We start from the raw sequence: 27114 nt of genomic DNA, 5'->3' as shown, positions 1-27114 counted from the left end.
CTTATATTTTCATAATCACCCTTCCTTCCATTTCAGGAACGGAGATCAGCTATCTTTACCCAGTGTGACCAATGTACTACTCCAGTTCTACACTGATATGGTCAGAGTCACATACAGCACTAATACACAGAAACATGCCCTTTTAGCCATCTACACTGTGCTGACCCATTTTGATCCTAAATCCAATCTACCGACATACAAACCATAGCTCTCCAAACCCCCCACATCCATGTACCTATATGTCTCTTAAATGTTGCAATTGAACCCTTCTCTACTATTTCCGCTCAGATTATTCCACATTCTCACCACCCTCTTAGATACCCCTAAATATATTTCACCTTTCACGCCAAAACCATAATCTCTAATTCTCATCTCAATGAACCTCAGGAGAAAAAAATATGTATTTACCCTATCTATATGCTTCAAATTTTGTACATCTCCATAAGATATCCCTTTCATTAACATCTGTCCTGTAGATAGGTGAACAGAACTGCATACAGTACTCTAAATTTGGCCTCACCCACACCTTATACAATTTCAACTTAACTTCCTAACTTCTGCATTCAATGGACTGAAGGCCATTGTACCAAAAACTCTCTTTACCACCCCAACTACACTCAGACCCCTCATAGTGCTGATTCGTTATAGCACGGTTATTCAATTCTTTATTGATTTTTTTAAAAAACCATAATTTCATTCTAAACAATACTTAACACTCCCTCAAGAGTGACAGACATTATAGTAAACATTCAATTAGCCAATGAGAGCGCTTTACATATGCTCTGAGCCACTCAGAGCCAATCACGTATTAGATCAATCTCTGCCTCCTCCGCGTGTGTAAATGTTCTTGCTCCCTCGCCAATTTATTCCAATATTTTCAACCATAGTGTCTGGAAAACGGCCTGCAACTTCCAGTGAGGGCAGTGCATCCAAGATGTCTTGGAAAAGCATTAGCATGGATGTGAAACTGCAAGTGATATGGTATTTGGAAGCTGGTCAGCTTCAGGTTGATGTTGGCACCTCTTTGAAATTTGTGATGTTCATTGATACTGACCTTTACTGGAAGGGAAGCAAGAACACAAAGAGAGGCATTCTCAACATGATTTCCTGCTACTGAGAACTGCTTCATGAGAGGAAAATTAAAAAAAGGCAGTCAAATTTTGACATCTACTTGAAGAAGGCAAAGTTAGAGGAGGACCCAGAGTCTGGTCCCTCCTCTAAAATGTAATCACCACCCGCTTCCCTCGGCTGCTGTTGCGATGTGTTGCTGCTCCACTGATGTATGGGTTAGGCCTATTTGTGTGTTTGTTACTCCACAAGTTACTGTGTATAATAAAATAATATGTCATACATCTCAGGTTTCATTTTTACATATCAGGCACACATATCCATTTATGTAATGTTATAATGACCCTACATAACACTGATTTCCACTTCCGAGGAACACATTCTCAGCGTTAAGCGGGGCCTGAGTGTACTTGTGACACCACTTTTAAGGAATTATATATCTGTATTCCCAGATCCCCTTGTCCTGCCACATACCTCAGGCCTTCCATTCACCCTGCAAGTTCTACCCTAGTTTGTCCTCCCAAAGTGCAGCACCTCACATCTGTCTGCATTAAATTCCATCTACCATTTTTTAGCCCATTTTTCCAGCTGGTCCAGATCCTGCTGCAAGCTTTGATAGTTGACAGCAAGGAAGACTACACCCCCAATCATGGTGTCATCCACAAATTTGTTGATCCAGTTTACTACATTATCATCTAGATCATTGATATAGATGACAGTAACAATGGACTCAGCACCAATCCCTGCAGCACACCACTAGTCTTCCAACTAGAGGCAACAATCCACTACTCCATGTTGATAACATTCATTGCCTTTCCTTCAACCACATTCTTTGAAACCTCCTCAAAAAAATCTACAGAATTGCGTAGATTACAAGACCTACTATGCAGAAAGCCCCATTGAGTATTCCTAATCAGGCCTGCCTATCTAAATACTTATACACTCAATGGTCACTTTATTCGATACACCTGCTTGTTAATGCAAGTATCTAATCAGCCAATCATGTGGCAGCAACTCAATGTATAAAAGCATACAGACATGGTCATGAGGTTCAGCTATAGTTCACATCAAATGGGAAGAAATGTGATCCAAGTGACTTTAATCGTGGAATGATTGTTGGTGTCAGAAGCGGTGATTTGAGTATCTCAGAAACTGCTGATCTCCTGGGATTTTCACCCACAACAGTCTCCAGAGGTTTACAGAGAAAGGTACAAAAAAAACCCCCAAAAAACATCCAGTGAGTGGCAGCTCTGTGGATGAAAATGCCTTGTCAATGAGAGGGGTCAGAGGAGAATGGCCTGGTGGCTTCAAGCTGACAGGAAGGTGTTAGTAATTCAAATAACTGTGTGTTACTGTGGTGGCGTGCAGAAGAGAATCTTTGAATGCACAACATGTCAAATATTAAAGTAGATGGGCTAGTGGCAGAAGTCAACATCGCTTTCCATTCCTACATCCAACAAAGCGGCCACTGAATATATTTTGTCACTTCACTACCTTCCAATAATTTACTGACGTCAGGATCAGTGACCTGAAGCTTCCTGGCTTATGTTCTGAGCCTTTCTCAGTCAATAGAACAACGTTAGCTATCCACCAGTCCTCTCACCCATGGTTAAAGACATTTTAAATAACTCTATCACGGCCCTTAAAATTACAGGAAATATATATAAGATTAAAAATTAGTACAAAAACAGAAATAATATGTATTAAAAAAAAAGGGAAAAAAGTGAGGTAGTTTTCATGGGCTCAATGTCCATTTAGGAATAGTATGGCAGAGGGGAAGTAACTGTTCCTGAATCGCTGAGTGTGTGCAATCAGGTTTTTGGACCTCCTGACATTAACAATGAGAAGCGGGATGCCCTGGGTGATGGGAGTCCTTAGTAATGAATGTCATTTTTTGAGGCACTGCTCCTTGAAGATGTCTTGGATGCTACAGAGCCTAGTACCCAAGATAGAGCTGACTAATTTTACAACTTTCTGTAGCCTTTTTTGGTCCTGTGAAGTAGCACTCCATACCAGACAGTGATGCAGCCTGTCAGAATGCTCTCCATGGTACATCTATAGAAGCTTCAGTGTTTTAGGTGACAAATTGAATCTCTTCAAGCTCCTAATGAAATATAGCCTCTGTCTTGCCTTTAAAGCTGCAGCAGTATGTTGGGACCAGGTTAGATCCTCATCGATCTTGACACCCAGGAACTTGAAATTGCTCACTCTCTTCACTTCTGATCCCTCTGTGAGGATTGCTTTGTGTTCCTTCGTCTCACCCTTCCTGAAGTCCACAATCAGCTCTTTGGTCTTACTGACCTTGAATGCAAGGTTGTTGTTGCGACACCACTCAACTAATTGGTACCTCTTGCTCCTGTATGCCCTCATCTCCATCTCAGATTCTACCAATAATGGTTGTATTATCAGCAATTTTATAATTAGTATTTGAGCTATACCAAGCCACAGAGTCATGGGTGTAGAGAAAGTAGAGCACACATCCCTGAGGTGTACTGGTGTTGATTGTCAGCGAGGATGAGATCTTACAACCAATCTTCACAGATTATGGTCTTCTGGTTAGGAAGTCAAGAATCCAATTCCAGAGGGAGGTACAGAGGCCTAGGTTCTGTAGCTTATTGATCAGGACTGTGGGAATGATGGTGTTAAATACTGAGCTATAACAGCATCCTGACATAGGTGTTTGTATTGTCCAAGTGATCCAAGGCCATGTGAAGAGCTATCGAGATTGTGTCTGTCAAAGATCTATTGTGGCAATAGGCAAATTGTAGTGAGTCCAGGTCCTTGCTGAGGCATTTCTGCATTAGTCTCCCACTAGGTCCAAGGGAACAGCTTGTCAGCCCTTATCCACCTCAATTTGCCTCAAGATAACAAACACCTCCTCTTCTGTAACTGGGATACAGTCCATGATCTCAGTACTCATTTGCCTCAGTTCCATAGACCCTGTGTCTCTCCAGAGGACATACAGGTGCAAGTTCATTTGAGCTCTCTCTCATCTTTTTCAGCTCCATGCACAGATGACCACACTGATCTTCAAGAGGACCAATTTAATTCCAAACAAACCATTCTATTGTAACTTAATGGATGGGTTACTATTGGAATTAAAGTGGCAGTTCACCAAGGGAAATAAATACTGGCTATTGTGATCCCTGGGTTCCTGCATTCCTGGGGAGGTGTGTGGAATGTGGAGGAGAATGCAAATATACAGACATAAAATTACAAGATGCATAAACAATAGGGCTGATAAACTTTCATTTGATAATAGTATTAAAAACAAGGAGGCATATTTTTGTGCAAATGTATGTTTACTGTTGTTTTATGTGTTATATGTGCCTTGTACTGTGTATGACTGTTGGCACTGTGCTTTGCACCTTGGCAGAGGAATGCTGTTTTGTTTGACTATTCACGGATATTCATGTATGGTTGAAAGACAATTAAACTTTAACTTGATTATGTTCAGAACATAGAACAGGGCAGCACAGAAACAGGCAATATTATCCCAACTAAATAAATTAATAATCAAATGGCCAACTAAGCTGAACTAATCTCTTCTGCTTACACAATGTCCATATCCTTCCATTTTCCTCACATTCATGTTCCTATCCAAATGTCTCTTCAAAGCCCCTAATGTATCTACCTTATCTACCTCTATCACCACCTCAGGCAGCATATTCCAGGCACCCACCACCAGGGGACATGAGGGATTTTTTTGGCCATAAAGTAGTGGTTGATTCTGGCACACACTGCTGAAGGAGGTGGTGAAATCAGAAACAACCACGTTGTTTAAAGAGACATTTAGATTGACATATAAATAGACAAGGCATAGCAGGGTACAGTGCTAACACTGGATTTGTATAGACGAGCAAGAAAATATTTGGTATGACAAATTGGGCAGAAATACCCATTTCTATCCTACTCCTTTTGCTATGACTATAGAGCAAAGAGAGATCATTAATGTCAACAAAGACATTTTTGCATATTTCTGTTACTAGTCAAAATACTGCACAATTTATATTGATTTCCCACTATTTAATTTTAAAATGTGTTCTTTTTAAACCTTTTAAAAATACCCAACATCAATTGCAAAACATTGTTTCAATGTTTAAAAAAGGAGGGAGAGAGAAATCGGGGAATTATAGACCGGTTAGCCTAACATCGGTGGTGGGGAAACTGCTGGAGTCAGTTATCAAAGATGTGATAACAGCACATTTGGAAAGCGGTGAAATGATCGGACAAAGTCAGCATGGATTTGTGAAAGGAAAATCATGTCTGATGAATCTCATTGAATTTTTTGAGGATGTAACTAGTAGAGTGGATAGGGGAGAACCAGTGGATGTGGTATATTTGGATTTTCAAAAGGCTTTTGACAAGGTCCCACACAGGAGATAGTGTGCAAACTTAAAGCACACGGTATTGGGGGTATGGTATTGATGTGGATAGAGAATTGGTTGGCAGACAGGAAGCAAAGAGTGGGAATAAACGGGACCTTTTCAGAATGGCAGGCAGTGACTAGTGGGGTACCGCAAGGCTCAGTGCTGGGACCCCAGTTGTTTACAATATATATTAATGACTTAAGACGAGGGAATTAAATGCAGCATCTCCAAGTTTTGCAGATGACACAAAGCTAGGTGGCAGTGTTTGCTGTGAGGAGGTTGCTAAGAGGATGCAGGGTGACTTGGATAGGTTAGGTGAGTTGGCAAATTCATGGCAGATGCAATTTAATGTGGATAAATGTGAGGTTATCCACTTTGGTGGCAAGAACAGGAAAACAGATTATTATCTGAAAGGTGGCCGATTAGGAAAAGGGGAGGTGCAACGAGACCTGGGTGTCATTATACACCAGTCATTGAAAGTGGGCATGCAGGTACAGCAGGTGGTGAAAAAGACGAATGGTATGCTGGCATTCATAGCAAGTGGATTCAAGTACAGGAGCAGGGAGGTACCACTGCAGTTGTACAAGGCCTTGGTGAGACCACACCTGGAGTATTGTGTGCAGTTTTGGTCCCCTAATCTGAGGAAAGACATTCTTGCTATAGAGGGAGTACAAAGAAGGTTCACCAGATTGATTCCTGGGATGGCAGGACTTTCATATGATGAAAGAGTGGATCAACTAGGCTTATACTCTCTGGAATTTAGAAGATTGAGGGGGGATCTGATTGAAATTTATAAAATTCTAAAGGGAGCGGACAGGCTAGATGCAGGAAGATTGTTCCCGATGTTGGGGAAGTCCAGAACGAGGGGTCACAGTCTGAGGATAAAGGGGAAGCCTTTTAAGACTGAGATGAGGAAAAACTTCTTCACACAGAGTGTGGTGAATCTGTGGAATTCTCTGCCACATGAAACAGTTGAGGCCAGTTCATTGGCTATATTTAAGAGGGAGTTAGATATGGCCCTTGTGGCTAAAGGGATCAGGGGGTATGGAGAGAAGGCAGGTATAGGGTTCTGAGTTGGATGATCAGCCATGATCGTACTGAATGGCGGTGCAGGTTCGAAGGGCCGAATGGCCTACTCCTGCACCTATTTTCTACGTTTCTATGTTTCAATGATCTCAGAGCTAGGGTGCTGAACCAGAGAGACATTAAGACCGTGTGTGTCCTTTGTTTCACAGAATCCTGGTTAACCCCTTCTGCACCAGATGCAGCGATTCAGATCGACGAGTTTACTATACACCGTCAGGATATATCTATAAGAGTCTCTCAAAAGCAGAAGAGGAGGAGTATGCCTAATGATCAACTCCTCTTGGTGCACAAATATATCAATGCTGTCCCAATTCTGCTCACCAGACCTGGAATATCTTGCAGTTGTGCTGTCCATTTTACCTACTGCGGGAGATTTCCCAGATCACTTTGGAAGCCGTATACATTTCACCTCAGGCCAATGTCAATCAGGCTTTAGATGATTTGAGCAGTGGGATCAAAATGCACGAAACAGCGCACCCTAATGCCTTTACCATCGTTTTGGGGGATTTTAACCAGGCCAGTCTGAAAACAAAATCACTAAGCAATTATCATCAACAGATCACTTGCAATACCAGAGGTAACAACACACTGGACTATTGTTACACCACCATCAAGAATGCCTACCGTGCTATTCCACACCCTCACTGGGAGGTCTGATCACCTGGCTGTAGTTCTACTCCCTGCGTATAGACAGAGACTGAAGACTGCAGCACCAGCAGTGAGGACCAAGGTGGTATGGACAAGGGAAGCACAAGAATGCCTACAGGACTGCTTTGGATCGGTGGACTGGGCTGTGTTCAAGGATTCATCTTCGAACCTGGATGAGTATGCTGCAGTTGTTCCTGACTTCATTAAAACCTGTGTGGATGAGTGTGTGCCTACAAAGACTTACTGTACATTCCCAAACCAAAAGCCGTGGATGAACCAGGAGGTACGTCGTCTGCTGAAGTCTAAATCTGTGGCATTCAAGTCTGGTGTCCCAGGCCTGTACCAGAAAACCAGGTATGATTTGTGGAGGGCTATTTCAAGGGCGAAGAGATAATTTCAAATGAGGTTGGAGGTGACATCAGATGCACGGCAACTCTGGCAAGGTTAGCAAGACATTACTTCCTACAAAGCAAAACCCAATAGCATGAATGGCAGTGATGCTTCACTACCCAATGCACTCAATGCCCTCTACGCCCACTTTGAAAGGGAGACTATAACTACAGCTGCGAAGATCCCTGCTGCACCTGATGACCATCAGAGGCCAATGTTAGGCTGTCTTTAACCTTTGCAAGGCGGAAGGCCCCGGAGTACCTGGTAAGACTCTGAAAATCTGTGCCAGCCAACTGGCGGGAGTATTCAAGGACATTTCCAACCTCCACTGCTATGGGCAGAAGCTCCCACTTGCTTAAAAAAGGCAACAATTGTGCGAGTGCCTATGAAGAATAATGTGAACTGCCTTAATGACTATTGCTTGGTAGCGCTCACATCTACAGTCATGAAATACTTTGAGAGGTTGGTCACGACTAGACTGAATGCCTGCCTCAGCAAGGACCTGGACCCATTGCAATTTGCCTATCGCCACAATAGTCAACAGCAGATACAATCTCAATGGCTCTCCACACAGCTTTAGACCACCTGGACAATATAAACACCTATGTCAGGATACTGTTCATCAACTGTAGCTCAGCATTTAATACCATCATTCCCACAATCCTGATTAAGAAGTTACAGAACCTGGGCCTCTGAACCTCCCTCTGCAATTGGATCCTCGACTTCCTTACTGGAAGACCACAATCTGTGCGGATTGGTGATAATATATCCTCCTCACTGACGATCAACACTGGCGCACCTCGGGTGTGTGCTTAGCCCACTGCTCTACTCTCTATATACCCATGACTGTGTGGCTAGGCATAGCTCAAATATCATTTATAAATTTGCTGATGATACAACCATTGTTGGTAGAATCTCAGATGGAGTCGAGAGGGCGTACAGAAGCGAGATATGCCAACTAGTGGAGTGGTGTCACAGCAACAACCTTTGACTCAACGTCGGTAAGATGAAAGAGCTGATTGTGGACTTCAGGAAGGGCAAGACAAAGGAATACAAACCAATCCTTGTAGAGGGATCAGAAGTGGAGGGAGTGAGCAGTTTCAAGTTCCTGGGTGTCAATACCTCTGAGGACCGAATCTGGTCCCAACATATCGACGCAGTTATAAAAAAGCCAAGACAGCGGCAATACTTCATTAGGAGTTTGAAGAGATTTAGTATGCCAACAAATACACTCAAAAACATCTATAGATATACTGTGGAGAGCATTCTGACGGGCTGCATCACTGTCTGGTATGGAGGGGCTACTGCACAGGACCGAGAGAAGCTGCAGAAGGTTGTAAATTTAGTCGGCTCCATCTTGGGCACTAGCCTACAAAGTACCCAGGACATCTTCAGGGAACGGTGTCACAGAAAGGCAACGTCCATTATTAAGGACCTCCAGCACCCAGGGCATGCCCTTTTCTCACTGTTACCATCAGGAAGGAGGTACAGAAACCTGAAGGTACACACTCAGCAATCCAGGATCAGCTTCTTCCCCTCTGCCATCCAATTCCTAAATGGACATTGAATCTGTTTAATCTATTCAATACATATATACTGGAATTGATTTACTTATTTATTATTATTTTCCTTCTTCTTCTATATTATGTATTGCATTGAAGTGCTGCTGCTAAGTTAACAAATTTCATGTTACATGATGAACCTGTTTCTCATTTGATGCAACAATTGTCAATCATTTAAAGTCAGTACAGATATGCCTCAGTCACAACTCAATATCCAACTCTATGGTTTTAGCAGGAAGTATTAACTATATTTCAGAAGAATTTTTACATAGAAAATACCCTTCTTGTAAGTAGTAACAATCTGTTGGATTTCACGATTATTCCGGGAAGCCAAAATTTCAATTAAACATCCTTCATCTGTACCAGCACCCTATGGATGAAAACAGAGTCACATCATTTTGTACTTCATAGAAACGCATCATATTTATGATGGATTAATTCCTGTTCCATAAGACTATAAAAATTATTGCTAGCACAACAAATACATCAAATGTTATGTATCTAATATCATGTTAGAAAAATTTCTACGTCTATAAAAACAACAAAATAAATGTCTGTAAAACTGAACAGCCCATTAGGCATCTGAACTTATTGCATTGTATCTTAAAATTCCTTGCGCAATGAATCATTTCTGGCATATGGTGGCTGTTGCTCAAGGATTGAGACTGACATTTTGTATCAGCAAAATCCAGTGTTAATGGGTCAGTTCATAGACTTATCCTTTGGTGTTACTGGTCTACATTTTCTTAAAATGACAGCCAGTGAGAAACTATCGAGACAAAAATGGAGATTGAGAGTTTATGGGATTCATTTCCAAGATTTGTAGTTATAACAGATGGTATCATTAATGATTAAAAATTTGTAATTTATGTGTAGTTATTTCTGTTTTAAAGAACTTTAAAAAGAATGGAGTACTTTGGAAAGAATGAAGAACTGGAATCTCTCTTCTACCCATCAGAGATATCTATGTGTACACAGAGCTCTTAGCATGATCCTTCCCATTCTTCCAACAATCTCTCTGACACCCCACCATCAAGCATGTGGAACCATAGCATTAGGCCAAGAACTGTTAGAATGGGAAATAACTTTTTCCCCCACGCCACAAGACTACTGAACTCCCTGTTACCAGCCAGGTTTCATCATGTATGAAGCACCAGCAGCATCATACAGTTTACTTTTTAAACTCCTGTCTTAACTACACCATACTGTTTGTTAAATTATATGGTAGTATTACTTGATGTTTTGTGTGTGTGTGTGTGTGTGTGTGTGTGTGTGTGTGTGTGTGTGTGTGTGTGTGTGTGTGTGAGAGAGAGAGTTATATGTACTGCTTTGTGCAGTACATTTGGCAGTATACATGTGTACAGTTGAATGACAATAAGCTGAACTTTAACTTGAAGACCAGGAATATATAATTAAATTTAAAAATCAATTCTGTGCTAAAGATAAATACAATCCAGAAAACTTGAAACACTTCATTGTGTTTAAAAGCGAGCAGAATTTAGAAGGTGACAGTTATTTCTTCAGCAGTTTGAATGGGGCACGACCGCGCAAGCGCATGGAGGTCGACCAGTGAGAACAGCAGGAAGAGTTTACAAAGAAGACAGATTTACAGAGCGGGCGTGTTGGTAGTGGGAGACAGAGTAGGAAGGCTTTGACTCAACGGGGCTTAAGCGATAAGGGGTCGAGGCGAGGTAGGTTATCTGTTTAGAATACAGACAGGAAGTAAGTGTGTGAGGCCGGTGTTCTGTGCTTGGTGTCAGATGTGGGAGGTCCTGGAGACTCCCAGCCTCCCGGATGACCACATCTGCACCAGGTGCGTCAAGCTGCAGTTCCTTAGAGACCGCGTTAGGGAACTGGAGCAGCGGCTCGATGATCTTTGACTGGTCAGGGAGTGTGAGAAAGTGATAGAGAGGAGCTATAGGCAGGTGGGCACTCCAGGACCACAGGAGACAGAGAAGTGGGTAACAGTCAGGAGAGGGAAGGGCAAAAAGCAGGTACTAGAGAGTAACCCAGTGGCTGTCCCCCTTAACAATAAGGATTCCTGCTTGAGTACTGTTGGGGGGGGGGACAGCCTACCTGGGGGAAGCAACGTGGTTGCATCTCTGGCACAGAGTCTGACCCTGTGGTTCAGAAGGGTAGGGAAAGGAAGAGGATGGCAGCATTGATAGGAGACTCTATACTTAGGGGCTCAGATAGGCGATTCTGTGGACGCAGGAAAGAAATGCAGATGACAGTTTGCCTCCCAGGTGCCAGGGTCCGTGACGTTTCTGATCGCGTCCGCGGTATCTTGAAGTGGGAAGGAGAACAGCCAGAGGTTGTGGGACAGATTGGTACCAACGACATAGATAGGAAAAGAGAGGAGGTCCTGAAAACAGACTACAGGGAGTTAGGAAGGAAGTTGAGAAGCAGGACCTGAAAGATAGTAATCTCAGGATTACTGCCTGTGCCACGTGATAGTGAGTATAGGAATAGACTGAGGTGGAGGATAAATGCATGGCTGAGGGATTGGAGTAGGGGGCAGGGATTCAGATTTCTGGATCATTGGGACCTCTTCTGGAGCAGGTGTGACCAGTACAGAAAGGACGGGTTGCACTTGAATCCCAGGGGGACCAATATCCTGGCGTAGAGATTTGCTAAGGGGAGGCAAAAGAGGTGGGGGCATGGCACTGTTGATCAGAGATAGTGTCACAGCTGCAGAAAAGGAGGAAGTCATGGAGGGGTTGTCTATAGAATCTCTGTGGGCAGAAGTTAGCAATAACTCTACTGGGTGTTTTTTTTTATATATCGACCACCTAATAGTAACAGGGCCATCTAGGAACAGATAGGGAGTCAGGTTCTGGAAAGGTGTAATAATAACAGGGTTGTTGTGTGGGAGATTTTAATTTTCCAAATATTAATTGGCATCTCCCTAGAGCAAGGGGTTTAGATGGGGTGGAGTTTGTTAGGTGTGTTCAGGAAGGTTTCTTGACACAATCTGTAGATAAGCCTACAAGAGGCGAGGCTGTACTTGATCTGGTATTGGGAAATGAAACTGGTCAGGTGTCAGGTCTCTCAGTGGGAGAGCATTTTGGAGCTAGTGATCACAATTCTATCTCCTTTACCATAGCATTGGAGAGGGATAGGAACAGACAAGTTAGGGAAATATTTAATTGGAGTAAGGGGAAATATGAGGCTATCAGGTAGGAACTTGGAAGCATAAATTGGAAACAGATGCTCTTAGGGAAACGTACAGAAGAAATGTGGCAAATGTTCAGTGGATATTTACGTGGGGTTCTGAGTCGGTACATTTCAATGAGACATGGAAAGGATGGTAGGGTACAGGAACCATGGTGGTCAAAGGCTGTTGTAAATCTAGTCAAGAAAAAAAGAGCTTACTAAAGGTTCAAAAAAGTAGGTAAGGATGGGAATCTAGAAGATTATAAGGCTAGCAGTAAGGAGTTTAAGATTGAAATTAGGAGAGCCAGAAGGGGCAATGAGAAGGCCTTGGCCAACAAGATTAAGGAAAACCCCAAGGCGTTCTACAAGTATGTGAAGAGCAAGAGGATAAGACGTGTGAGAATAGGACCAATCAAGTGTGACAGTGGAAAAGTTTGTATGGAACCGGAGGAAATAGCAGAGGTACTTAATGAATACTTTGCTTCAGTATTCACTACGGAAAAGGATCTTGGCGATAGCAGGGATAACTTGCAGTGGACTGAAAAGCTTGAGAATGTAGATATTTTGAAAGAGGATGTGCTGCTGGAACTTTTGGAAAGCATCAAGTTGGATAAGTCACCGGGACCGGACGGGATGTACCCCAGGCTACCGTGGGAAGCAAGGGAGGAGATTGCTGAGCCTCTAGTGATGATCTTTGCATCATCAATGAGGACAGGGGAGGTTCCGGAGGATTGGAGGGTTGCGGATGTTGTTCCCTTATTCAAGAAAGGGAGTAGGGATAGCTCAGGAAATTTATAGGCCAGTGAGTCTTACTTCAGTGGTTGGAAAGTTGATGGAGAAGATCCTGAGAGGTGGGATTTATGAACATTTGGACAGGCATAATATGATTAGGAATAGTCAACATGGCTTTGTCAAAGGCAGGTCGTGCCTTACGAGCCTGATTGAATTTTGAGGATGTGACTAAACACATTGATGAAGGTAGAGCCGGAGATGTAGTGTATATGGATTTCAGCAAGGCATCTGATTAGGTACCCCATGCAATGCTTATTGAGAAAGTAAGGAGGCATGGGATCCGAGGGGACATTGCTTTGTGGATCCAGAACTGGCTTGCCCACAGACGGCAAAGAGTAGTTGTAGACAGGTCACATTCTGCATGGAAGTCGCTGACCAGTGGAGTGCCTCAGGAATCTGTTCTGGGACCCCTACTCTTTGTTATTTTTAGAAATGACCTGGATGAGGAAGTGGAGGGATGGGTTGCTGACACAAAGGTTGGGGGTGTTGTGGATAGTGTGGAGGGCTGTCAGAGATTACAGCGGGACATTGATAGGATGCAAAACTGGGCTGAGAAGTGGCAGATGGAGTTCAACCCAGATAAGTGTGAGGTGGTTCATTTTGGTAGGTCAAATATGATGGCAGAATATAGCATTAATGGTAAGACTCTTGGCAGTGTGGAGGATCAGAGGGATCTTGGGGTCCGAGTCCATAGGACACTCCAAGCTGCTGCGCAGGTTGGCTCTGTGGTTCAGAAGGCATACAGTGCATTGGCCTTCATCAACCATGGGATTGAGTTTAAGAGCCGGGAGGTAATGTTGCAGCTATATAGGACCCTGGTCAGACCCCACTTGGAGTACTGTGCTCAATTCTGGTCGCCTCACTACAGGAAGGATGTGGAAACCGTAGAAAGGGAGCAAGGAGACTTACAAGGATGTTGCCTGGATTGGGAAGCATACCTTATGAGAACAGGTCGAGTGAACTTGGCCTTTTCTCCTTGGAGCGACGGAGGATGAGAGGTGACCTGATAGTGGTGTACAAAATATTGAGAGGCATTGATCGTGTGGATAGTCAAAGGCTTTTCCCCAGGACTAAAATGGCTAGCACGAGAGGGCATAGTTTTAAGGTGCTTGGAAGTAGATACAGAGAAGACGTCAGGGGTATGTTGTTGTTGTTTCTTTTAAACGCAGAGAGTGGTGAGTGTGTGGAATGGGCTGCTGGCGGTGGTGGTGCAGGTGGAAATGATAGGGTCTTTTAAGAGACTCTTGGATGGCTGCATGGAGCTTAGAAAAATCGAGGGCTATGGGTAAAGCCTAGGTAGTACTAAGGTAGGAACATGTTCAGCACAGCTTTGTGGGTCGAAGGGCCTGTATTGTGTAGTAGGTTTTCTATGCTTCTATGTTCTTCCTGATAGTATGATAGTAATTTGTAATTCCATTAGGGAGGGTTCAGGGTTCTATTTAGTTTAGTATGAAAGGCAGCCATCTCCACCAGTGTGGCACTCTCTCAGTGCTGCATTACAGAGTTGCCTTCAAACTGCATTTGAAATTAGACCCAAAATCCACGTCTCAGGAGAAAGTGTTGCTAAATCATAACTAACATTTTAAATTAGCTTAACTAGGTGCATGATAGAAAACAGAAGGAAAATGGCAATATGTTTTATAAATGACCCCATTGACAGCTAGGTTTAATTTTTTTGTAAATCTGCCTTTAAAAAGACAATCAAGGATTGTTACAAAAAGCTTTTTATCATTGTTGCATACAATCAGTGATGTAATCAGGCTGTCAGTTCAAGATGCAAAGGGCATGTCATTCACATATCAGTAATATTTAACCAGAGACATCACTACCAGGTTCCTAGCAAAATAGTGGGAACAGAGTTGAAATCCTGGTCACTGAGTAAACAGTGAATTTGAGGAAGAATAAGATGGGGGGGAGGGGAGGAAGTTGTGCAGATTTTTTATGAAGAACAAGGAACTAAGTATTTTCGTAGAACAGAATAACCAAAGGACAAAATCCAAATACCAGTTTCACAAGCCTTGAATAACATTAGCAAAGACAAGGGTGGTTTTAATATCATTCAGTCATTTTCTGTTTCAGATTCAATCACCTACTATTTTATTTATTTACATATAATCAATCAGGATTGGTAAGAGAGCACGAGATAATCCATTCAGGAAGAATACCAGCTGATTCTCAGTGGAGTTGGTTTTAGTGACATAGCCGAACTCCCCAACACATTTGTGTTTTCATTTGCTGTATTAGTCCAACAGGGAGAAGCAAACAAGATCAAACTGCTCCAATTTTAAAGTACAAGGTGAAAATGTGATATGAAGATATTTCTTCACAGTGAGTTGTGAATCATTGTAATTCTCAGCCTCACGGAGCTGGGGAGGTGAAGTCATGGTCATAGAGTTATGGAGCACAGAAACAGGCTATTCAGCCCTCTGTCTGTACTGAACATCACATGCATCTTTACTAACCCCAGTTACCTGCATCAATTCCATGTAACATCTATGCCCTGTTAATTCTAGTACCTGTCCAGATGGCTCTTCAATGTTATCACTCCTGCATTGACCACCTCATTCCAGATACCAATCACTTTCCCTCAGATCCCCTTCAAATCTCCACCCCCTCATTCTAAACCAGGGGTTCCCAACCTGCTTAATGGTATTGGTCCATAGCATAAAAGGTTGGGAACCCCCATTCTAAACCTGTGGTATTTAGACACTCTTACTATTGGAAACCGACTTCAGCTATCTACACTACTCATGCCTCTCTATCAGGCGTTCCCAATCTTTTTTATGCCATGGACCCCTCCTATTAAATCGAGCGGTCCATGGACCCCAGGTTGGGAATCCCTGCTCTACCACCTCTCTGCCTCTAATTCAGAAGAATAGACCCAGCCTATTAATCTCCTTGTAAATATTTTTTGCACTCTCTCTATTAAATCAAACAGTTTCTGTAGTGTGACAATCAAAGAGTCCTAATACTCCAGGTGCAGCTAACTTATGTTTGTATAATTGACACTCCTTGAAAGTACAAAGGGATGTAGAGTACCTTCATAGTCAGAGTAATACAGTATGGAAACTTTGTGCTTTTAATCTACTCCAAGATCAATCTAACCTTTCCCTCCCATAGAACCCTCCATTTTCCATTCATCCATGTGTCTATCTAAGAGATTCTTAAATGCCCCAAATGTATCTGCCTCTACCACTACCTTGGCAGTACGTTCTACTCACTCACCACTCACTCTGTAAAAAACCTACCCCTGACATTTTCCCTATACTTCCCTTCCATCACCATAAAATTATGTCCCCTTGTATCAGCCATTCCCGCACTGGCAATCCACTCATCTATACCTCTTATTATCTTTTACACCTCTATCAGGTTACCTCTCATCCTCTTTCACTCCAAAGAGAAAAACCCTAGCTCAACCAAACATGGAAACCATCAAAGTCAAAGAGAATGCGAGCACTGGCACCAGATGTAATGCAGCTTCCACGGTTTGTTTTGTTATTGAGTAGGTGGTCTCTACTTACACTCTGATCCCCACTCTTACCGAGCACTTGTTGCAGTTCCTGGCCAAAGCAGCCTCTCAGCACTCAACCTTATCAGCTTCAGAGAAAAGATAGTTGATTCACTGGTTTATTATAGAGCACTGAAATCGACATACCTTGATGTGGTACTGCTGATCAAGGGATAAATGTGTCATTTCTACAACTGTTGACAGGAGCAACAGTGGTTTCTAGTGTATGTTGTTGATTACCCCTCAACCATCAGGCTCCTGAACTAGAAGGGATAACTTCACTTGCTCCAACACTGACCTGATTCCACAATATATGGGCTCACTCTTAAGGACTCTACAACTATTTATTGCTTATTTACTATTATTATTCTCTTTTTTGTATTTGCAGAGTTTGTCATCTTTCGCACATTTGCTGTTTGTTAGTCTTTGTCGTGTGTGGTTTTTTAAGTTGATTCTATTGAGTTTCTTTGTATCTACTGTGAATGCTCGTGAGAAAATGAATCTCAGGGTATGTACTTTGATAATAAATTTACTTTGAAAACTTTACTATGCATCCGCATCCAATTGTTCACATAAGCAAAGAGCTGACCAGAGGAAATTGGGATCATCTAATCAGAACGAAGGGGCATCTTCCAAACCTGGATACAGTTGTTCCATTTCACAATCCATGAGTGGACTCATCTTTGATCCCCTTTCCACACAGAGGTCTTTGTTTCTGGTCATGTCGTACATGTGACCTCCCAAATTCTTCCAGCAGATTGCTGGAGGATTCTTCTTGGAGAAATACGTTCATCCTATAATTGGTTTTGTTGTCAACAAACCTCACCAAAATGGAAATGCTAGAATTAATGCATTTCTCCAAAAGAATTTCTTCTGTAGCAAGAGAAACAATAAATGCAGGAAATAGTAGACTGACAAGGCTCAGAATGTTCAAATATTTGAACAGTCAAGGACATCCGAAGTCAAGGATCCCAGTTTGAAAACATTGGTTACCAGTAAGTTTGTAATGATGATTTCTTACTGAAGACCCAGATGGCTTCCTAATGACTCAGTATAAATTGTGTACAAACAGCAGGGAGAAGCAGTCAGCCAGCCAGCGGAAAGCAGCCAACATTGTTAATATTTGAATTTTCTATTTAACAAGTGCGTGTTCTAAATACTATAAATAATGGAAAGGGACCAAGTCAGCATCAGGCTATCATCTTCACCTCAATGGAAGTTGAAAATTCTCTTCAATATATTCAGAGTAACTTGGTCATTATGTAGGATGATCTTTAGTAAAGTCTCAAAATCTAATCTTCATGATATTTTCATAGCATCAAGATTAATTTTTCATAACTTACAGTAATAAATCAACACATGCCATTACATACAGTTTATGTCACGGAATTAATAATTACTGCAACAGAGGGTAGAGGTCAAAGGGACACATTCTAGCTGGAAGTCTGTGATGGTGGTATCCACAAGGATTTATACTGAGACCTCTGCAGTTGTGATGTACATTAAGGACAGGATGAAAACCTAGATGGGTGGCTAGTAAGTTTACAGATGATACTAAGATTGGTGTTGTGGATAGAGTACAAGACTGGCAAAGAATACCACAGGACATAGATCTGTTGCATACATAAGCAGAGAAATGACAGATGGAGTTTAACCCAGCCAAATGTGAAGTGTTGCACTTTGGAATATAAAATGCTAAGACAGTACACAATTCATGGGAAGACCCTTATTGATTATGATGAGCAGAGGAATCTTGGGGTCTATGTTCATAGGCTGATAGGGTGGCTAAGAAGAGATATGGCATACTTGCTTTTACTAGTTGAGGCACTGAATTCAAAAGCGCTTTTACTTCCTTAGGCGTTTGCAAAGATTAGCCAACTTCTATAGATGTGCAGTGGACAGTATATCCACTGGCTGCAGCATGGCCTGGTATAGAACACCAATGCCCTTGAATCGAAAATCCAACAAGATATAGTGGATATGGCCCAATCTAATAAGAGCACATCTACATTAAAGCACTATCCATATCAGGGACCCCCACCACCCAGTTCATACAGTTTTCTCGCTGCTGTCATCAGGAAAGTACAGGAGCCTCAGAACTCACACCACCAGGTTCAGGAACAGTTATTACCCCTCAATCATCAGGCTCCTGAACAACAGTAGATAGCTTCACTCAATTTAACTTTCCCCATCACTGAACTGTTCCCAAAACCTATGGACTCACTTTCAAGGACTCTTCATCTCATGTTCTCAATATTTATTGTTTATTTATTTTTATTGTTTATTTATTTTTATTATCATCTTTCTTTCTTTTTGTACTTGCACATTTTTGGTACAATGGTACACTGGTTATTGGTGTAATTTTTCATCGATTCCATTAAGGTTATTGGATTTTTTTGAATATGCTCCAAGAAAATGAATCTAAGGGTTGCATTATGGAGACATATATGTACTTTGATAATAAATTTACTTTGGACTTTGAGGATGAGAATACAAGAACAAGGATGCGATGCAGAGGCTTTATAAGGCATTGGTCAGACTGCAGTTGGAGTATTGTGAGCAGTTTTGGGCCCTTTATCTGAGGAAAGATATGCTGATATTGGAGCAGGTCCAGAGGAGGTTCACAAGAATGATTCTGGGAATGAGAGGATTAGAATAAGAGGAGCATCTGATGTCTCTGGGCCTGTACTCGCTGGAGTTTAGAAGAGAGTTGGGGGGTGGAATCTCAATGGAACCTGTTGAATATTGAAAGGCCAAGATAGAGTGGATGTGCGGAGGATGTTTCCAATAGTGCATGAGTCTAGGACCAGTGGGCACAGCCTCAGAGTAGAGAGATGTCCATTTAAACAGAAATGAGGAGGATGGATGGTCCCTTGTTGAATATCTGAATTGTTAATAATTCTGAATAGTTCGAAAGGATCTTTTGGTCACCCATCTAGTCAGGAAGATGAAGTTTCAAGTTAATGTTGTTTCTTCTGATTAGTGCTCTTGTGGTAAATTGCATTATTATTCTCACATTTAATGGGGTACAGTGGAAAATAGTTTTGCATGCCATTTATGCTGTTCCTTTACTACTTCAATACATCAGTTGAGAAGTTATAACAGAATGGAAAATGGAGTGCTTCAGAGCGGGTGCAGTGCAGAGAGACCATGAGGAGCAAAACCAGGACATGGCCAGGTCATGAATCCATCCTGTGGTCTATTCAGTAACAGGGTGGAAGCTGTCCTTCAGCCTGGTGAGAAATGCTTTCAGGCTTTCGTATCTTTTGCCTTGGGGGAGGGGGGAGAAGAGAGGATGTCTGGGAAGTGATCATGATGGCTGCTTTAGTGTTACAGAGTCCACTGACGGAAGGCTAGTTTTTAACAATGTGCCGAAGTGCATTCACATCTCTACAGCTTCTTACTGTCTTGTGCAGAGCAGTTAACATAAACATATAGATTGATTTCAGGTGAGGGTAGCCAGTGGCCTTACACTACAGTGAGATCCAACAGCCAGGAAGGTAGTTCTACAAAGGTACATAGAGATCGAAGGGCATGACGAGGCACAGAAGTTGTTATGGCTATCCACAGCAACTAAGGAGACCTTAGTTTGTGATGCCTCTTTGTGCCACTGGACTTGGATTTCTGAGATTGAGGGAGTGGAACTGCCTTTTCCACTTTAAAAACTCTCCCCCACAGGTTTACCAACATCGTCTGACATGTGGACAACCACCATAGGCTGATGATTTCTACAGTGCGTTTGTAATATTTAGTGACAGTATAGACGGACATGCTGAATTTCTTTAACCTTCTGAGGAAGTAGATGTGCTTTCCTGACCACGGTGAACAAGTGCAGGCTACTGATGTTCACTCCTAGGAACCAAGAACATTCCTAAATGTCAACTTGGATTAGGTATAGAAAGTGAACCAGACCCAAGACTGTATACCTTATAATCCCCATGTTTAAATAATTTCAACAATTTCATTAAACAATGAGAACAGATTGCAAGGGCTCAGAATGCAGGGAACAGCCAGCTCCATTATAGACACCTGCCTCCCTAGCATCCAGGACACCTTCAACAGGTGATACCTTTAAAAAATAAAGTGGCATCTATCACCCAAGACATGCCCTCTTTCTATTGCTACCATCAAGAGGAGGTAGAGGAGCCTGAAGACACACACTCAATGTTTCAGGAACAACCTCATTCCCTCGCCATCAGATTTCTGAATGGACAATGAACCCATGAACACCACCTCAGTATTTTTTCATCTGTTTTAGTTGTACTTATTAAGTATAGTATACATTTCATTGGCAACTATACATCCATTATTTGCAATCATCCTCTCCCAAGCGATTCAACTATTTATAGGGAGCAAGTTCACAAACCTTTATTGCATTCTTTAGTTCATGTGCATCATACACATCAGGAGTCATCATCAGTCCAAGAACTACCATCTCAAAATTCCCAGATAGTTCAGACTTGAGATCACTAATCAAGTCCTGGAAGTGGGAGTGGGGAAAGAGAAGACACCAAACAGATAGTCAGTTAATTAACTCCAGTCCCAACCTTAAACAAAATCATTTAATGAACGTTTTAAAAGGTACACCTGCCAAATGAGGAGAATAATTAAATCAATAAACATTTAACTGAAACAGTCAAGCAAGAGCCATTGGCAAGAGCATAGCTGTTGGGATATTATCTGGGTGTAGAGTACAAAGAAAACTATCCTAAGACAACCAGCACCAACATTAAATTATCTAGGGATTAGATAGGGCCTGTCCTCAAATTCAATGTGCAACTTTCTATGCAAGGATAACACAAACATACAGAATTTCTATAAAGTTCTTAGTTTGAACTTCTCCATATCACTGCCTCCCATGAGGACATCCTCACATTTCCCTGGTGATTTCCCAAGCACACAAGTTTTAAAAATCCTTCTTGGCAATTTTTCTTCATGCAAGATAGTTGCCTCATTGATAATTACATTATTTCAGTGACTTTCACAGACACTCCAGATCACCTCAAATCCCCCATACCTCTGGCAGCCAGGATTCAACACTTCCTCAAAACTACAGCCCCTCCACCTATCTTCATATTGTCCGCATACCTTACTGCTACTTCTGACACAATGTTTTGACCTCTCCAAGTACATCACCAATAGTCTAGTAGAGTCAGTGGTGAGGAAGGCAAATACAATGTTAGCATTCATTTCAAAAGATCTAGAATACAAGAGCAGGAATATGATGCTAAGGCTTCATAAGGCACTAGTAAGGCCTCACCTTGAGTATCGGGCTCCTTATCTAAGAAAAGATATGCTGGCATTGGAGAGAGTTCAGAGGAGATTCACAAGGATGATTCCCAGAATGAAAGGGTTATCGTACAAGGAACATTTGATAGCTCTGGGTCTGTGCTCGCTGGAAGTTAGAAGGATGGTGGGGGAAGAGAATTTCTTTGCAACCTTTTGAATGTTGAAAGGCCTAGACAGCAGATGTGGAAAGGATGTTTCCCACAGTGGGCGGGGGGGGGGGGGGAGGTCCAGGATAAGAGGGCATAGCCTCAGGATAGGGGAATGTCCATTTGAAACAGAGATCTGGAGCAATGCCTTTAGCTAGAGTGGTGAATTTCTGGAATTTATTACCACAGGCAGCTGTGGCGGTCAGGTCATTGGGTGTATTTAAGGCAGAGCTTGATAGGGTCTTGATCGGATATAGCATCAAAGGTTATGGGGAGAGGACTGTGGAGTGGGACTGAGGAGGGGAAAAGGGCTCAGCCATGATTGAATGGTGGAGTAGACTCGATGGGCCAAATTGCCTAATTCTGCTCCTATGTCTTAGGATCTAGAGATGGTGACTGTCAGAATGGTGAATGTTTAAAAAAAAAGCTAATGCATTTAAGCAATTTAGATTGAAGAATTAATTCTGTAATACCTGATAGGAATTGTCAGATTAACTAACAAATAGCATCAAGTACTGAAATCTTCCACAATTTTTGCGGTTTATATTGGATCCAAGATTTTATTTACCTTTAATAGTCCTCAAGGTGGTCTGGAGGAAAGTTCATGTCATGGGGTAACTAGGGAAGGACGATAAATGCTGGCCACATCTTGTGATTATTACATTATCCAGTTACAGTTTCTCATTTGCAAAACAGTCTCCAGCAATTGTGGTTGGCATCTTAAACAACGCTCAAGTCACTTGTAGAAATGGGAACAGGTCTAGTTAAGTTTACTATAAGGTGTAGAATACCTGCTAAAATGCAAAATCTAGTTAGAGGGCTGCCATAATAAAGGGGTTACAAAAATTTTGTTTTATGTAGAGATACAATAAGGAATAGGCCTTTCTGTCCTCTTGAGCTGCACTGATGGCATCTCCTGATTTAATCCTAGCCTAATCACAACACAATTTACAATGACAAACTAATCTATTAACCAGTAGGTCTTTTGGACTGTGGGAGGAAGCATGAGCACCCAGAGCAAACCCACACGCACATAGGAAGACTCCTTACAAGCACACTGGGATTGAACTCCCAACTCTGATACCCCGAGCTATAATAGCATTGCGCTAACGGCTACGCTACTGTGGAAAGATTGGATAACTAAGATTTCGCCAAAAACAATGCATTGAGGAGATTTGAGGAGACTTTCTGAACCTTACGGGCTATGACAGGATGACTGTGAGAAGAAGGGGTAAAGGAAGTTAGAAATGCAAGATGGTTACTAATAAAACCTTCCACACACTGGATAGAGAGATCTATCAGAGTTCTTGAGTGCAATTCAAGGAATTTTTGTGTGAAGGTATAGTTTGGGATTGTTCTTGAAACACAGAAAGTTAGAGGAGATGTGAGGGTATGCAAGAGAGAAGACATGGTGGTGTAGTAGCTATACTTTTTGTAGCTGCATATTGAAGGGAAATGTAATAGGTATAATCTGTTAAAAGTGGAGTGGATCAAACTTAACTGTGGTTTTCAAAATGGGAAATTTCATAAGTGATTATTTTTGAAGGGCAGTGGAAAGAAAGGTGAAAGGGATTGAAATGAATGTTGTTCGTAGACCTACCACAAGAACCATACAGCTTTATATTGTGCTTAAATGATTCTAGACACCAAACGGAGACTTAAATGGGGGGTTTAAAGGAAGAAAGAAAGAGAGGATACACTGATAAGGCAAGAGGTGTCGGTATTAAATATAAACAATATTGATGTTCCGGTATGAGCACAAGAGATTCTGCAGATGCTAAACCGGTTCTATTGAAGAGTCTCAGCCTAAAATGCTGACTGTTATTCAGTTCCATAGCTGCTGCCTGACCTGCTGTATCCTTCCATCATTTTGTGTGTGGTGTTTTAGTATGAATGCTTTTTCTTTTAAATAAAGCTGTTGACTCAAAATTTGGCAAAAAGGTTTGAGTAATTACGCAAAACTCCAGCTGTAAGCACCAAGGAGTTGTGAGATTACACCCTCCAACCTGCTAAATGTTCTAATCCTTCTAGTTATTGATATACAGCAATAACCACTGGTGTCCAATTTAAATACAGCTCTATAATCAAACAAGCTGCTTGAAAAATATTCAGCAGAAGGCAGCAGAGTCAGAACAGAGTGCAGCAACCAAATAACTTGACAGATTTTAGAAGGAAGAGGCGCAGAACTTGAATTTACTATTGTACAGACGTATGACACCCTGGTCAGTGTAGATATGGTGGGCCAAAGGCCTGTTCCTGCTCTTTGTTCAACTTTCTGCTTTCTGTGAATTGCCTGTGGCGTCATCGGCATTCAACCAATGATCACACAGCAAAATTTCTTCAGTGGCAAGAAAATAACATGCAGATAAACCCCTTCTTTAAACTAAAATACATGTAATGGTTAAGGAAGAACTCAAAATAGTGCCGTAGGGTCTTGTATATGCACCCAAGAAAGCAGATGAGTCTCAGTTTAACATCGAGCTTGAAAATAGCCTTTTTAAACTATGCTTTTCACAAAGCCATAATAGTAAAGTTAAAATGGGTTTAAATCACACACAATACTGGAGGAGCTCAGCAGGCCAGGCAGCATCTATGGTAAAGAGTTCAGTCGACATTTCAGGCAGTGACCCTTCATCAGGACTGGAGAAAAAAAGATGATGAGTCAGAGTAAGAAGGTGGAGGAGGGGCAGAAGAAACACAAGGTGATCGGTGAAACCAGGGGACAGGGGTTGAAGTAAACAGCTGGGAAGTTGTTTGGTGAAAGAGATGCAGGGCTTGAGAAGGGGGAAATCTGATAGGAGAGGATAGAAGGCCATGGAAGAAAGAAAAGGGAGGAGCACCAGAGGGAGGTGATGGGCAGGTATGGAGACAAGGTGAGAGAGGGAAATAGGAATGGAGAAAGATTAAAGCAGGGGGGCATTATCAGAAGTTCGAGAAATCAATGTTCATGCCATCAGGTTGGAGGATACCCAAGGTGTTGCTCCTCCAACCTGAGTGTGGCCTTATTGCAGCAGTCGAGGAAGCCATGGACTCCCACGTCAGAATGTGAATGGGAAGTGGAATTAAAGTGGGTGGCCACGTGGAGTTCCCACTTATTCTGGTGGATAAACCGTAGGTACTCAGTGAAGCGGTCTCCCAATCTATGTCAAGTCTCACCGATATACAAGAGGCAACACATGGAGCACCAGGTACAGTAGATGACCCTAACAGACTCCCAGGTGAAGTGTCACCTCAGCTGTAAGGACTGTTTGGGGCCCTGAAATGTAGTGAGGGAGGAGGTGTAGGGGCAGATGTAGCACTTGTTCCGCTCACAAGGATAAGTGGGTGTGAGACCTGATGTAGATCGGGAGACCGCTTCTCATAGCACCTACGCTCCATCCACCAGAAAAAGTGGGATCTCCCCGTGGCCACCCATTGTAGTTCCACTTCCCATTCGGACATGTCAGTCCATAGCTTCCTCTACTGTCACGATGAGGACACACTCAGGTTAGAGGAGCAACACTTTATATCCATCTGGGTAGTCTCCAACCTGATGGCATGAACATTGATTTCTTGAACTTCCGGTAATGCCCCCCACCCCTCAGCATTCCTATTTCTCTCTCTCACTTTATCTCCTTACCTGCCCATCTCCTCCCCCTTTTCTTTCTTTCTTGGCCTTGTCCTCTCCTATCAGATCCCCCTTCTCTAGCCTTCATCTCGCACCAACTTCCTAGCTCTTACTTCATTCCTACTCCCTCTCCTGATTTCACATTATCTCCTTGTGTTTCTTCCTCCCCTCCCCCACCTTCTTACAGACTCCTCATCTTTTTTTCTCCAGTCCTAATGAAGGGTCTCGGCCTGAAATATCAGCTGCACTCTTTTCCATAGATGCTGCCTGGCCTGCTGAGTTCTCCCAAAATTTTGTGTGTATTGCTTAGATTTCCAGCGTTAGCAGACTGTGTCTTGTTTGTGATGGGTATAATCAGATGTTTCTCAAAAGGATGAGAGGAAGGAAAGGATTTAATTACCATATTCAGGAAAATAGTCATAAAAAACCTTTCAGATCAAGCCTATTAATATATAATCTATCATGAACAGCTGGAATAAAATTAAGATGCATTATTGCATCTCGAATTGCTCTTTTGGACTACACTAGCAAATTTGCACTGCACAGTTGAAATAAGCACAATGATCACAAATAAATTCTCAGCTGGTTGGATGTCATTCATCCAAGTTTCAAATTCATTAAATCTAGCAAACCAGTTTCCTGGCAACTCTTCTCTCCAAGGCCTGCAATGGATTAAAGTGTTCAATATTAACATCGGCTATTAGTGTATTTCATGGTACTTTGAAGGCTGTACATGTTAGTCAGGTACAGAAATACTGCAGCTGAAAACATACCCTGCCGAAAGCTGTCTTGAAGTCCAGCTTGATCTGCTGCCTCTGAGCGATAGTCCTTTTGGCTAAGACTTCAATGATGGCATCTTCATCAGTACCTACACAATGTCAAATTTCAGTGTTATGGTCTAAAAAGCAGAAAATTAAATCCTGTGTTTAGAACCAGGAAACTCTAGAAAGTATGAAAGAATCTTGAATAGTCAGTTGGAGACAGACCATAGAGCAGAGTCCTAGGATCATACAATACCTTTGGGTATCCCTGTTCTTTGGGAGATTTCAACTCCAGGAAGTCATGAAGATGAAGAAAATAGAATGGTAAGGCACAAGATCAGGCCTTTTGGCCCACCACATTTGTGCTAGCCATGATGTCAATCTAAGTCATCCCAAATGCCTGCATAAAGTCTGTATCCCAATTCCCTGCTTGCCCTGTCTAAATGTCTGTGCTGTTGCTATCATATTGCTGCTTCTAGCAATCTCTTACCAGTACGTTCACAGCACAAGTTCCTTCCCTTGACCTTATCCGTAGGTACCGTCCCCCTCTCCCACCACACCTTCTACAAAATGTCTTGGAAATTATCCTTAATCATATTCATCAAGGACAATTCATGGCCTCTTCCAGCTCTCCTGCGTTTGTTTAAATTGCCTTCTACTTCCTTCAAATTACTCAAAGATCCTGTCCAATTTTTTAGCTTCTAAAATTTTACACAATCTTCCTTCACTCT

General features: G+C 42.2%; 1 protein-coding gene across 3 annotated transcripts in view; it reads right to left on the bottom strand.

The window, feature by feature from the left end:
• The window catches only part of LOC134351135 (annexin A4-like), a 113264-nt gene that overhangs the window by 39616 nt on the left and 46534 nt on the right, over window positions 1–27114 (bottom strand). For all 3 annotated transcript variants that reach the window (XM_063057240.1, XM_063057241.1, XM_063057243.1), the window contains exons 4-6: window positions 26396–26490; window positions 20947–21060; window positions 9404–9494 (exon numbers count right to left, since the gene is read on the bottom strand). In XM_063057240.1, coding sequence (XP_062913310.1) covers window positions 9404–9494; window positions 20947–21060; window positions 26396–26490 — 300 coding nt within the window. The remainder of the gene's footprint in view (window positions 1–9403; window positions 9495–20946; window positions 21061–26395; window positions 26491–27114) is intronic.

This window comes from Mobula hypostoma, chromosome 8 (genome assembly GCF_963921235.1).
Source record: "Mobula hypostoma chromosome 8, sMobHyp1.1, whole genome shotgun sequence".
NCBI classification, from domain to species: domain Eukaryota; kingdom Metazoa; phylum Chordata; class Chondrichthyes; order Myliobatiformes; family Myliobatidae; genus Mobula; species Mobula hypostoma.
The sequence above is the reverse complement of the archived record's forward strand: the minus strand, read 5'-3'. Positions and strand labels throughout refer to the sequence as shown.